The sequence below is a fragment of the Danio rerio genome, chromosome 17 (assembly GCF_049306965.1).
Source record: "Danio rerio strain Tuebingen ecotype United States chromosome 17, GRCz12tu, whole genome shotgun sequence".
NCBI classification, from domain to species: Eukaryota; Metazoa; Chordata; class Actinopteri; order Cypriniformes; family Danionidae; genus Danio; species Danio rerio.
The window spans coordinates 38,625,860-38,641,350 of NC_133192.1; the positions used below are offsets into that span (position 1 = coordinate 38,625,860).

A 15,491-nucleotide genomic window follows, 5' to 3' on the forward strand; every position below is an offset into this window, starting at 1 on the left:
ATAGGCTGCTCAATATAACATGGAAAATATTCAAATCAACTAATTAGCACTCGTTGAAAACTAAAAAAATTATATGTTTTGTGAAGAGATTTTACAATGGATAAAGAGGTGGTCATTCAACATGAAAGAGTACAAGAAAACCATTCCACAATTGAGAACCCACACGGTAAAAATATATATGATCAATTAGTCATCACAACATTTGTTTTTAGTTCATTGTAACGTATTAAACTAAGTTAATCATCTTCTAACTTAATTGTATAAGTTGCTTGAGCTGCTTTAAGTCGGTTTAACATAATATAAGTTCAGTGGACTCATAAGTAGGGTGCTGACATGTTTTGCTATTTCGGAGGAAAATTGTGTAATTTTTTTTTTTTTTTTAACTGTGGATATCTGCACTGTAAAACCCAACTTTAGCAAATAACTGAGTGTTGTTAACTCAAAATTTACAGAAAGTTAATTCTACTCATTTGAAAAGAGTTTTTAACTCCGTGTTAAAGGTAATGAGTTATTTAAATACCTAATTACTTCAACTTAAATAGAGTAAATCCACAGTACTCATATAGATTACTTTTTTATCTCAAAGGGTTTGGAGCAATCGGTTTCCTCAGATGGTTTGAGTTGCCTTAACATATTGGGTTTTACAGTACTCAGTTGGTTTGAGTTCTCTTCATTTATTGGGTTTTACTGTGTTCAAATTGCTTCATTTACTCACATGGATTAAGTTTACAGTACTCATTAGGATTCGTTTTTGAACTTAAATGGTTTGTTGCAATTGCAATGCAATGGGTTGTTTCCTAAATGGTTTGAGTTACCTTCACTTTTTGGGTTTTACAGTACAGTGTGTGGAATCATTTTATGAGTATCAGCAACTAAAAACTTAACATAATAAATAAATTAAAAACTATTTAACTTTTATTTAATGTTTACAATGTAGTTTCTCATCAAATATATCTACCAAAAAAAACACAACATATTACTTTACAAACTGTATTGTAAAATGAATCATGAACGTTTTAATATTATTATTATTACATTACAAACAATATTAGTGAAATGAATTTAAAAACTGGATAAACACAAATTTACACAAGTAAATACATAGACTCAATAGACTCAAAATCTGCGGACATCTGAATTTCTGCACGCACAAAATCCGTGTGGGCCGACAAGGTTAATTTTATTCAGCTTTTAAAATTTAAGCCAGTATTTTTTATAGTGGAACAATGAAAAAGTTCATTCCCATCTGTGTTTCAGCCTCAAGTATAGACAACATCAATAAAGTATTAAGATCATAAGATCTAAAACTTCTATGAGGGTTATAGGGAAGCAGCACATCAGACAAGTATTTAGGAACACAATTGTGAGGCATTTAAATATAAATAAAGTAATTTTTAACTCAATCCTGAAGTGATATGGAGCCAATAGAGAGCTGGCAAAATGATGTCGTGGCCATTTTTGCAACCATTTTGAGAATTTAAGCTGCAGCATTTTGACCAATTGATGCTGAGCAACCGAGATTTGGCGATATCATAAAATAGAGAATGCAGTAATCCAAACACAGTTATAAAAGCTTAGATAACTGTCCCATATTCCTATTTATGAAACTTTGTGTCACCAGCAGCACTGCTCTCAAATGATAGTCTAGAGCCCTTTATATCCCAGTGAACCTAAAGTAAAACATTGATTCATTTTCCTTCAGCTTAGTCCCTTAATTATCAGGGGTCACCACAGCAGAATGAACCGCCAACTATTCCGGCATATGTTTTACACAGCGGATGCCCTTCCAGCCGCAACCTAGTACTGGGAAACAAGCATACACTCTCGCATTCACACACACACACTCGTACACTATGGCCAATTTTGTTTACACAATTCACCTAAAGGACTGTGGGGGACACAAGAGGAAACCCACATGAACGCGGGGAGATGCAAACTTCACACAGAAATGCCAACTGGCCCAGCACTGGCCCAGCCGGTACTCAAACCACCAACCAAGTCTATTTATTATCGCCAAAGCATTTGTCAGCAATTCACTTAAAATGTTGCAAGTCAACATACAACATGTTGCAATCCAAAATTGTCCTCTTCTGCTCTTAGAAATCATTAAAACTCCTAGTAGAGGGAAAATTACTATAATTTTTGTTATTCTTGAAGATCAACATTGTAAACACTGGACAACGACGATTTATTCTTAGTGCAAATTTTAAACACCTATGCTCAAATTAACATAAAAGCTACAAATAATTTAAGAATACAAAACCGGTTAATGGCTTTAATACACTTGCTTTAAATAAAACGTGCAGATTAACTCTGTATACCAAAACCATTTATATATATCTAACATTTACAGTGGTAATGTATGCATTAATTCCTTTTGACTGCTAAGAGCAACAATTCCAGAATAAACTATAAGCTGTCATGCACAGCGGTCGCACAGCAGGACTGAAACAAAACTGTCTTAACTTATTAACGCAAGCAGAGTGCAGGATTGATCTGAATCGAGCAACGAAGTATGCATGTGCAGCTCTCACATGAATGACTTGGTGAAGGTGAACTTTCACGCTTTACTGTTATTTATAGCCTTAAACAGAATGTGTAAATATGAAGAAAGCTTTCCCAGACATGTACATTAGTGTGCATGGTTCAAGGGACTTTACCTAATGTAATAGAAGAATAAAAAACAAGTATAAGTATATAGAAGTATAAAAAAAACACAATTATTTACACTCTCTCGTGTAGTTTTAAACCTTTATGAATGTATTTCTTCAGTTGAACACAAAAGACGATATTTAATATAATATAAACATATTTGATATAAAATCCCATCAACTAGTAGAAAAACAAAATGACAAAAAAGCGGTCACACTTTACAATAAGGTTTATTAGTTAATGTTAATTAATACATTTACTAACATGAACAAACAATGAACTATACATTTACTACAGTATTTATTCATGTTAGTAAACGTTAGTTAATGAAAATACAGTAGTTCATTGTTCATCTTAACTCACGGTGCACTAACTAAGGTTAACAAGATGGACTTGGATGTTAATAATGCATTAGTACATGTTTAATTATGATTAATAAATGCTGTACAAGTGTTGTTCATGATTAGTTCATGTTAGTAAATGCATTAACTAATGGACCTTATTGTAAAGTGTTACCAAAAAAGCAATATCTTATTTTGTGTTCAACAGATAAAAGAAACATAAAATGTTAGTAAATGATGACAGAATTTTCATTTGTGTGTGAACTATCCCTTTAAATCAAATATGCACATGTTCTCCATCATGCTTAGTGATTAGATTAGTGTGAAATATTCTTGCAGAATCAAATGAAAAGTATTTGATTGCTAACCTTAGGTATTCAATACCATAATTGGAACTTTTTGGTATTTACACATGCAGCTAACATTCAACATTCATGTAAAGAAAGCAAAAAATTATTTATAGCAAAACAGGTTGTGTAAAATGAGGAAAGATTTCCTCAACATGTAAATTATTGTGCATGGTTTAAAGGAATTTATTTAAACAGCCCCTTGTGTGGGTTTTTTAAAATTACCTTCCATGCAGTTTGAAACTCAGCTCAAAGGCTGTATTTACACTGTATCGTTCAAGTGACTCAATTCAGATTTTTTCTCTAATGTCGCACAGATCAGATTTGGATCATGTGCATGTAAGCAGAAAAAAATCACATGGATCCAATTTACTCAAATCAGATTCAAGCCTTGTACATATGTGGAAATTTATCCGACATGAACCGGAAATGGGTCCTTGTGTCTGCAGAGAGAGAGAGAGCAACTTCCACCACTTAACCAATATAAACGAATATTAAACTGTTGCATATATCACGTGCAAAAGTCATGCCAAGGACATCACATTAAGTTGCCCACAGGTTTAAAAAAGCTTAGATTAAAAGAAGATGGCCAAATGAGAACTTTTCTGTCATAAACTCTAGTAAAACAACTTGTCAAAAAGAATTTTAAAAAATTAAACCCTGCGAACAGATTAAAGAGCGCATTTTTATTATCAGCTGTCAGTCAGCGCCCGCTCTTTTTTTCATGGTTATTGCATATTTGCGGTTTGCTGTGTAAATGCAGACAATCGGATGAGTAAAAAAATCAGATACAGTCAAAAAATCGGAATTAACCATCAAGATCTGCAGTGTAAATGCAACCTAAGTAAAAAAATAGGTCTAAAAATATAGATTTTTTTAAATAAAAGATTAAACTCAGAGTCGCTTAAATGATTCGTCGTTTGTCAGAATCTTTTGCCTGTTCATTTTAAGGTTGACAACAAACAATAGTAAAAAGTTCTGTGCTGGATCCGGTAAAACATGAACACTCCTTTCACAGAGTGTGGGACTGATCATGGCAGAACATTAATGAGTGAACGTTCTGGTGATCAATGCAATAATCTACCCTGCGACGGGGGATTCATTGGCCATTTGTTAAAGAAAGGATCAAAAAAGACTGAAACTTTATCAGTACACAGTTCATGGATCAGTTTCTTCCACCAGTTCACAAATGTAAGTGAGAGTGATTAAAACGGCTGAATCTTTGATTTCTCTAGCTTGCAAAATATGTATTTAATTGTGTTTGGCTACTTGTAATCGCTCCACATGGTTTGTACTGTACTTGGTTAAGAGTCTTTATATTCTCATATCGCGTCTAAATCCACGTTGAAAACGCAAAGTGTGCTGCTTTGTTTACGAATTACGGATACACACGTGCGGCAGTCGTTTTAAAATAGTTTAGCTTTTGCCACTATGTGGATTCATACTGAATGTGTGTCGTTGTTATTACTTGGTTAAGAATAGAGTGATATGCTGGTGTTTAACTGCATTGCTTTAATGCACTCCTGCATTGGGCTCACACATATACTCTGCACTCTGACTACTTCAACCATGTTGATAAGCCGTGGTGGGCGTTTCTCTCTGTCTCATGCTGATTGCAGTCAAACTAGGTCATCGGACCAATCAGCGCTGATTAGCATCGTGCTAAGGAGGGGTTTGGCAACAAATGAATCACTGAACAAATAATAGGGGAGTTGTTGGGATAATAAGGTAAAAATAAATGCATCTTATAAGACAACAAAAGTGTTTTTGACCTTGCACGCATATCAGTCTGTTGTTAGAGACCCCCAAAAACAAAATATGAGTTTTTAATACATAAGAGGCTTTTTAAAGTGAAAGTTTACCCAAAACATATCTCATTTTTTACTCTCCCTCATGAAGTTTAAAACCTTTATCAATTTCAGAAAAATGCTGACTGCTGGCACCAACTTCAATAATAGAAAAGCAAAACAACTAGGGAGATCAATGGGTCCCAGCATTCTGCAAAGTATCTTCTTTTGTGTTCAACAGATGAAAGAAACATGAGTAAATGATGACAGCATTTTCATTTGTGTGTGAACTAACCCTTTAAGTCAAATACACACGATGTTCTATATCATGTTTTTGATTTGATTAGTGTGAAATGTTCTTGCAGAATCAAATAAAAGCATCTAATTGCTAACTTTAGGTATTCAATACCATAATTGAAATTATTTTTTTCAATTCCCACATCTAAACATTCAACATTGATGTAAAAAAAAAAAAAGACTGACTTATACTTTAGACTTTCTATGCACCATACTACATCCACTAATGAATGGAATAGAGGAAGGTCATTAATATTCACGGCCGAAGGGACACTGACCTATGCAGTCCTGATTATCAACATAATGAACTTCATTCACTCCCAGGCCTTCTCTCTGATACAGCTCTTGCTCCTGGGGAGAAAACACAAGATAAGTATACACCGCTTTTTTTGTGTGTGGCTGAAATTGGTAAAATGCTTAACTTAATCTGCTGCAACAAGATCGTCTCAAAAGAAGTAAAACTGGAATCATTAAATTGGAACAAGTGTGTGCTTACAATCAAAGAAAAAGAGTCGGTTTCTAAAAAGGCCACAGTTATGAGTCACCGATCAATACTAAAAAATCCCAATAACACTGATGACTCACCTCTTTCAGTATGCGTTCATTAAAAAACTGCTGCAGCTTTTCATTACAATAGTTGATGCAGAACTGCTCAAAGCTGTTGTGCTCGAAATACTCTGAAGAGGAATATAAAAGAAAAGCAATTTGTGATTCAGCGGCTATAGGTGTATCTCTAAAAGCATTTAACAGTTACACTATTATAGAGACAGCGTTAGTGAGAGCCAATTACTGTTAATCCCACGGCAAATTCTCTACCTTATTTCGCAACGAGACAAGCTAATAGCCAGTGAATCGCTTCCTCCACTATATGTTTAATGAGTCATATCTCATGCTGGTTTATTTTATATTTTAACATTAATGGGATATTTTAGGCTGCGTGGAGGATGCATCGATAGAAAGCACAGAGTTCTTACACCTTTTCCAAATTCGGGTTCCAGCACTTTTCAGCACTTTCAAGGTGCATTTTTTTGCTTTTCCAGCAAGTTCAGGTATTGGATGAAGCATCTTTTTTAGTTTGGTCTCTTTTTACCTTAAGTTGATATCTAAAAAAAAATGAGCTTACAGTCGGATTTTGTTTGGGTGTAGTACCAAACTTTCATGGCCAGTCGTTCATGATATTTCATGTGCATTGCTAATTTTCACAATAATTGGTGTTTTAGATGCAAAGATGCATTCTGGGTGAATGTCTCCTAAATACGTATGGAGCTAATAATATGCCAAAACTATTTGAATTTGAATTGTGCTAATTTGAATTAATAATAGTGCTGTCAATGGATTACAAAAAATTAACTAATTAATCACACTTCTTTTGAAAATTTATCTCATTTAAAAGACTGAAACTTGTTATTTTGGCTATTCAAATGTAAAATTAATGTAAACGCAAGACAAAAACTATTTAAACTCAAAATATAATTATTTATTAGAATTTTTGTTTAACTTGTAACACAGATTTCTTCATGTAAACAACTAACCCACAATAAACTATCAAGATCCTGGCTTGACAGCCATATTTATTACAGAAATAAAAATACAGGCATGTTAGTGTCATTTGAATTTTAAAACAATCAATGCCAATAAAGAAAAAAATTATTTCCAAGTTGGATTCTAAGTGGACTGTAAATACATGCCAAAATACAGGCATTGCAGATATGGAAAATGGAAAATAATAATAATAATAAAGTATTGAATACAAACTGTTGCACTCATTGTAAAGTTGTTTTGTTCTTAGTTAAGAAAAAAATTATAAAGTAGAAACAATTTTGCTCAGTCCTCCTTTACATTCAGCCTGTGGCTAAGACAGTCCAGTCTGTTGACATTATCAGGGGACAATGTGGACCTTTTCTTTTGAATGATGTGAGCTGAGAGTACAACGCAGTATTACAGCAATTCGTAACTTTTTGATTTAGTGGCTACAGACAACAACATTTAGGCAGGTTTGTTGCTAAGAAACGCGCGCGCACACACACAGACTAGAGCCGTGCACATGGTGGGTGGCCCGGTGGCTAGAGCCACTGCCTCTCTGCCCTTATTGGCTGAGGTGCCCATCTCAGGAGGCACTTGCTCTTTACTTTGCGATCGCGTTGAGCACCTGCCCCTGAAAGGGTCTGTGCTTTGTGCACGGGCCTGACACAGACACACACACACACACACACACACACACACACAGACACAGACACACACACGCACACACACATAACGCGTGCAGTTTACGACAGGGCAGCTGGAGCGACTCCCTTCAGATTCAACACACATGATCGCGTTCATCAAATCTAGAACTAAGCATTCTAAAGTATGGTTATGTTTCACAAGGATTCTGACACAACAATGCAAAGCATACGCTTTCATAGCATTTAAGGAGGAAAAATATCAAACTTAATGACACATTTGAGGACTCAGGCTGAAAGGCAGAGGAATGCGCTGTCTGACAGCTCGCGACTCCATCTTTCACTTACATGGATACCACTACTTCGATTTTAATATGATTAAGATAATACTCTTATTAAGAGTCTACCATGTAAGCAGCGATTTTATCTTATTATCTTGAAGGACAACCGAGTCACAAAATGCGGAGGTTTTTCTTTCCGTTCGCCATGCGGTTTTAAATTCCATTAAAACTGAAGTCAAAAGTTAAAAATGAAACACCAGAAATTGCATGAAATTGAACATTAATTGTTTTATACTAAAACTTGCCTTCAAAAAGTGCTTCCTTGGTCTTATCCATATTTACTTGCATGTTAAGGCTGATTTATACTTCTGCGTCAAACGCTGGCGTATGCTACGGCGCTGATCCATAGCCCTTCGCCGTGGCCGTCGGCATCACTGACGTGCACCTCTCAAAAAATGTAACTACACGTCGCAACAACGCGTAGCGCAAGCTCTGGGATTGGTCGGCTTGGTAGCGCTGACGAGTCTCGGTGGGACCGTGAGCCGCGCGAATGGCGCGAGCGATTGTTTACAAGTGTGGAGTCCCGTGAAGAAGCTCCGGATGGAAAGTTTTGTTTTGTGTTTACCTCATAGTTAAAGTTGTTGCACGTTCGCCGGTTCCTGCCTCAAAATGAGCGAGTTTGAGTCACTTGTACAACCAGGAAGTGTTCAGGAAAAGCAAAACAGAAGCGAAGAAACTCGACACAGAGGAACATTTACACCTCAATGCCAACTAGCTTTTCGGAAGTGTTAATGCAGACCAACAGAGACGTATAAATAGAAGTATAAATGCACAGCTGTGCGCGTTGCCTTCGCCGTGAGTTACACCGGTCACTTGACGCAGAAGTATAAACCAGGCTTTAAACACACATCGACCAAAACAGGAAGTAAAAAAAAAAAAAAAACTGCAACTGCATTAATTGTGATAATTTTTTTAACGCGTTGAATATTTTTAATTAATTGCATGCGTTAACACACAAATTTTGACAGCACTGATTAATAACAATTCTAAGTTATAAAAACTGATTATTATATGCCATATTATATTTAAAAACTGTTATGAATTTAAATATCTTAACTAAAAGATAAGGTTCAGGATATATACAGAACTTGGTGAGTTGAATTTAATACCTTTTACTAACTTTTTTAATAACTTCAAAAAAATGTAACACCAGCAGGACTTGCACGAGCTGCAACTGTAGTGGCATAAATGTAATATATATTTTTAAATGGAATAACATGCTGCAAATAACATACATTTAAGTAAAGCAGAGGGATTAATCAATGTGTCACAGTACTAACAAAACCAGACACTAACAAAACACAAACAAAAACCAGAAACAACTATCAGACTAATTCTGTGATGACTTATTAATATTTGTGCAAAACAACTCCAAAACAAAGATCTAATAATTATACAATATAAATGATGAAGATGTTGACAATAATACTAACAATGAACTACATTTCTCATTATTATGCTTTCTTGAATGTGCCTGAATGTGAGATATCTGCGATAAAAAGTCAGACTATTACTTTATGAAAAATAAATTTACGGTTTGCATCAAACAAAGATGAAGCATTGCAGAAAGAAATGTTTATTTTGTAATATTGTTTTTATATGCATGTTAATTTAATAAATAATATTTCTGCTACGAAACAAACAAAAGACTATAATAAATCATTCAATTCAAGGCTGAAAGCTGCAAAGCAGTCATCAGTAATTAAATAGAAAAATAATATACATCTCAAGAAAGAATGGACAAAAAGTAGAAAAGCCTCACTTCTATCAATCTTAAAAAGTTTTGGTTTCAGTTTGTGTTATTTTAAATGCTCAGTCTTATGCACAGATTTACAGTTTTCTGTGTTTGTGGGAAAAAAGCAGGAGAGTCAGCCGACCGGGGCAGAGCAGGATTCTCGCGGTGACCACTGGCGCAATACCGTTCTTTGTTATAAGCCGCAAATTTAGTTTAAACTTAGTAAAGGCGAGCTTCTTTGGCGATGATGTGCAGGGTTAGATTTTACATTTATAGAAGACATTTGCGCTGAACACGAAAACACTCAATTGATCATGGCTGGCGGACATAATCAACATAATCAATGTCATCGGTACTTTTCACTCTTCCCCCGTTTGCAATTCCCGCATTCCCCACACAAGCTCCCTGTCATCTGGCAGCGGAAAGCCTTTAGTGATTGACAGCTGATATAAACTAATATAGCGCCAATATAATTGTCTTCTTGCAGACGTGGCTATAAGCCTCGCAGTTGTTCCCAACAACAGCCATAGGCCAGTCTTTAAACCTTGCTTCCTCCAGCTTGAGGTCCGAAAACTTGCATTTCCCAATGTTTTAATTTAAAAGTTAGAATAAAGTCTACACTTGACACAAATTGAAAGTTTATCTAAAAAACTGGGCTTGAAAATGTAATACCTCGTCAGATGACGTGTATTACTTTTTAATACTTTTTAAGGCCTTAATTTTGGCTAATTTCATTAACTACCTTTTACAACCCCGCGGACACCCTAAGGTTACCGTATAGGTCAGAATCATCTCTTTATCCCTCAAAACACAGAAAGCTTAAGTAAGTTTGCTTACTTGCATGTGAGGGAGTACAAGATCAGGTAGTTCTCGAGAGCTCCCCTTGGTAAATGAGGTGAAGGGGGAGATGGGGTGAATGGGGGGATTCTTAAAAAAATGAAGATAAGGGAGTAATGCTAGACGACCTATTTATAGTGAGTTTGGAATAATCCGATTGGCTTACTAATGATTACAAATGGGAGACCAGCCCGGATCAATCATAACACGTGCTCCTCTCGAAATTAGTTTGTGAATTGTAAAAATAACACTAACAAAAAATAACTCTTGCATATCCTGTAAATAACATTTTAAACAGTGAATTTCTTGCAACTTCTGTGAACAAATATTTTAATGTAAATAATAATTTTAACACAATGGATAATATGCCGTCACAAGGCATCTTTGGCACAGCATCCAATCATCGTCAGTGAAGCACAAAGTAAGGCTCAAGAAGGAGTCCATCGTCCTACTTGACCAGAGATAAGATGTGGCTGTAAAGTGGCCGTAGAAGACATTAACAGAGTGAAGTCACATGACACGTAGGGAAAGTCCTTGAAAAAATCGTCCAGGAAAAAAAACAGTGATCATAGGTTTTGAAAGTCAATTTGGATAACTTTTGATTGATCGCCCAGCCCTAATTTATACCAACTCTTGAAGTAAATTATTGTGTTTAGCAGAACAAATAACTATATTTTAACTGTGAATTTTATAGAATTTTATTTTGGAGCGTTAACCCGAGTTTAAGGGCTCTATTTTGACGGTTTATGCGCAAAACGGAAAGCGCAGGGCGCAAACGCATTCAGGGCATGTCAGAATCCATATGTGCTAATATGAGGACGGGAAAATCCACTTTGAGCCGTGGCGCATGGTCTAAAAGGGTTAAGTTTATTTTCTTAATGAGTTATAGGTGTGTTTTGAGAATAAACCAATCAGAGTCTCATCTCCCATTCCCTTTAAGAAGCAGTTGCGTCGCGCCATAAGCGCATTTGCTATTCACATGACATAAAGTTAGTTCACTTTCGCTTTTGCTCTCGTGGATAGGGAAACCTTTACGCACAGACATCAATTAGCCTATAAATAATTAATTTTAGTTTGTTAAGCGCAAAGATTTGTTCCAAAACTATTTCTAAATTCAGTTGTAATTTCCAGCAAACGAATAAATGAACAATAATAACGAAGTGTGGTCAAAATACTGAGTTATTTCCAAAAACACCTGCTAAGCCCCATATGGTCTAAAACCTGACAGGTGGACAAATCTAAGCTTGTTTTTAATAAAAAACTAAAAAATATATAAATATGGATATAATAAATAATACTACTAATAATAATAACATTATACACAAGCAAATTGAATGAACTGAAAAAGGCTCCCGAGATGAAGGATTCAATGCAGTGGTTTTTAAATTCATATAGGCTAGAAAATGATATGTTTTGTAATATTTTAATTCTTTAAATTTATATCATATATATATATATATCATTTATATAATACCCTTAATATATCCTAAATTTTTCAAATCTTTTTCATATGTAAAGATATTTGCGTATTGCTCTACATTTTGTGTGTATTAAGCAGTGTGAAAGCGAGGCGCACAACTAACGCGCTCTGCGCCAGACTTTAGACCGGGTTTGTTCTGGTCTAAAGAACATACTATTACAGTTACTCAAAATAGCAACGCGCCAAAACACGCCTGCTTTTTTAGACCAGAACGCCTATGGGCGCACATATGAGCGCAAATGCATTTGCTATTTAAAAAGCGTGGCGCAACACCTCAAAATGACCCTTGCGCCGAGCTGAAAGTAGCAAATAACAATTGCGTCACGCCTGCGCCACATTGTGCCGGGTGTATGATAGGGCCCTATGTCATTATTCTGGGACCATATGTAAGATCTAAATTAAATCTGAAAACAAATATACATACAAGGATATAGAAAAACATAAAAATGAATGAATAAATGAATGAATAAATAAAAAAAAAATAAATAAATAAATAAATAGACAAATGAATAAATGAATATATTTTCTTCCCAGCTTTGATGTCACTAATCAAATTGTAATACCAGTAAAATCTGAAATGTTAAATTAAATTTATCAAATGCATATAAATATAATATATTCCATATATCCAATGTATGTTAAATTAAATATATATAAAAAAGAATTGAAGATACTAATATAATTTGTAGAGAAAAAATCAGGTGGTCATAGTAAAGTGTTCTCAAACTTTTGGTCTCACCAAAGCCAGCAATGTCCAGCACGCCGATGAAGTTGGAGGACGTATCAAAGGGGAAGCACTGGTTGACCCGTTTGACCACATGATCAAAGAGCCGGCTGTAAACGGCTTTGGCGAGGGCATCACGGGCATTGTTGGCCTGTTCCACCTTCAGAGGCACCCTGGAGAGGAGCAAAGTGGGACAGGAAGAGTCAAAATCTGGGCCAGGGCTTCTGCTAATGCCGCCTCATCAATACATGTCCATTCTGTTTTACTCTGTCCAACTTTGCACTCTTAAGACAGTTGCTTAAAACACACAAACACACACACACACACACACACACACATTTTAGGGGAAAGCAGAATGCCATCAAGAAATAATTTTGAGTCAAAATGTAATTTCTTTTTCTCTCAAATCTGTTATGATTGCAAATGCTCAGGGCAAGTGAAAAAAAAAATCTTGTCTGACTTTATTTGACCTGACAATAATGTGTTTCTACCATTATACCGAGGACAAAGGGATATAATTAAAGGTTGTTTCAGCCAAAAATGTTACAAAAAAAATAAGCATCAGTGAAATTGTTTGATAATGACATAAGAGGGGAAATTAGGGTTTGTTTGAGAGCATGGGGAAGTGTTCCCTGGCTTTTACAGGGACAAAGATAAATTAAGACAATCTTATGCTTCGCTGATTACTGAAAGTAAGTTTTCTTGCCTTTTTTTAAGAAAAGAACAATTCAAAGGGTTTCCACTAGTGCTTATAGGACTACACAATATCTTATCATTATAGCATAGCATTCACAATAATCACATGCAATAGACACATGCGAGTATATGCAATGTTGCATGTATGCAACATGTATGCAATGTATGCTGTGTGAGGGTTTTAAAGGCATTCAAGCCTAAAAAAATTGTTGTGTTTTTAAAAAGTCTTTATAAAACGAAGACTATGCAGCATTTACATTTGATTATTCAATTACTGTACACCTGAATACAGTTTGACTCCTTAAAAAAACTATAAAACGCTGTTTAAATCATTTGTTTTTTTTTTCTTTATTGAATTTATCTACACTTAAAGATTGTTTCTTATATTGTATGCATATGCTCTCCCCTACAGATCCCAAACAATTTAAAATGATAAATTCTTTCCAAATTGTTATTCAACTCATCTAGAGATATTGTATTCATATTGCAAGTATATAGTAGAATAAAAAAAGTATCGCAATGTTAGATTTTTCCAAAATCATGCAGCTCTAATTCCTAAGACTTGAAACTATGTTTATAGTGGCATATGGACACACACACACACACACACACACACACACACACACACACACACACACACACACACACACACAAATATATATATATATATATATATATATATATATATATATATATATATATATATATATATATATATATATATATATATATATATATATATATATATATATATATATACTACACTTATTCCTGTTTCTTTTATGTTTACATTCATTTTAATACTTAAATTAAATATACTCCCCAAAACTAGATAAAAATAAAGCACAATTTAAGCTAGTATGTTTTTTGTCAGTTGAGCTTAAAAAGTTTATAATATTGGGTAAGGAAGACAAAACACCATCAGGAAATCTTTGCAAAAAGATAAAAATCTGCTGCTGGAAAAAGATGTGTTCTGGGCAACACTGAGAATATGAACAGACAAAAAGACATATGTTTGAAAATTATTTGTTTTTAATAAACATATTGCATCATACCCAATTTTTGGACCATTTAGGTGTCTTTGGTCCACACTCCCTTTATAAGTTGGTCAAACTTTACCAGCATTTGTCTGGAAGTCGATCAAAACCCGCTTGAACTCTTCAAAGAGCAATTCCAATAGAGTATATAAACAGAGCCTAACTGGTCAAGAGTGAAGACACATTAATAGAATCTAAATTACTTTTAATACCATGTATTTCAACACCAATCAATCAACTTTTAATATATAGCACCTTATTACAACCAGGAGGCTGCCCAAAGTGCTTTACAGTATTAAAAACCAAATTAAACATTAAAACACATAAAACAGTAAGAGCACAAGTGTCAATAAAACAGCATTAGGTACTACCAAAAATCAAAAGCAAGTGTAAACAAATAGGTTTTAAGTTTTTCTTTAAACAGTGCCACATCTGTGATCTGAAGGGAGGGTGTTTCACAGTTTTGGACCTGCCAATGCAAATGAACGATCACCTCATTGTTTATACCTGGATCTAGGGAACCTCCAGCAACAACTAGCCTGCTAATAGTAGGGCCCTGTTTGGTTTAAGAACCTTTAAAATCTCACATAAATATGAATGTGCAGAACAATTAACTGCATAAAAAACAAACAACAGTAGTTAAAAATAAATTCTGAAATTAACAGGGAGCCACTGAAGAGAGTAAACGTAAGGTGCTCACGTTTCCGACTATTCGTCAGCATGCGAGCAGCAGCATTTTGCACCAGTTATAACTGATGAAGGTTGGGTTGATTCCAACATAAAGTGCACTGCAATAGCCCAGACGAGAGCTGATAAAGGCATGAATGACTTTCTCTAGATTACGCTGGCTCAGAAATGGCTTGAAGAAGGCGAAGCTAGAAAAAACTTACCTTGATCACTCAATTAACCGGTTTATCAAATTTTTAAACTATGTTCCAAATTCACTCCTAAATTTTTAAGTACACTTAAAATACTTATATAAAATGAGTTCAAACAACACAATTCTTAAGTTTTTTAGGGGGCAACTTAATTGTTTTAAGTTCAATCCACCA

General features: G+C 34.8%; 1 protein-coding gene across 4 annotated transcripts in view; it reads right to left on the reverse strand.

Moving 5' to 3' along the window:
• myo6b (myosin VIb) overlaps positions 1-15,491 on the reverse strand; it is a 157,880-nt gene that overhangs the window by 75,646 nt on the left and 66,743 nt on the right. For all 4 annotated transcript variants that reach the window (XR_012392699.1, XM_009293188.4, XM_021467148.2 and 1 more), the window contains 3 exon segments: positions 12,722-12,879; positions 6,010-6,101; positions 5,703-5,775 (listed from right to left, as the gene is read on the reverse strand). Coding sequence is in view for 3 of the 4 variants with exons in the window: in XM_009293188.4 (XP_009291463.1) it covers positions 5,703-5,775; positions 6,010-6,101; positions 12,722-12,879 (323 nt within the window). In the remaining variant the exon portion in view is untranslated.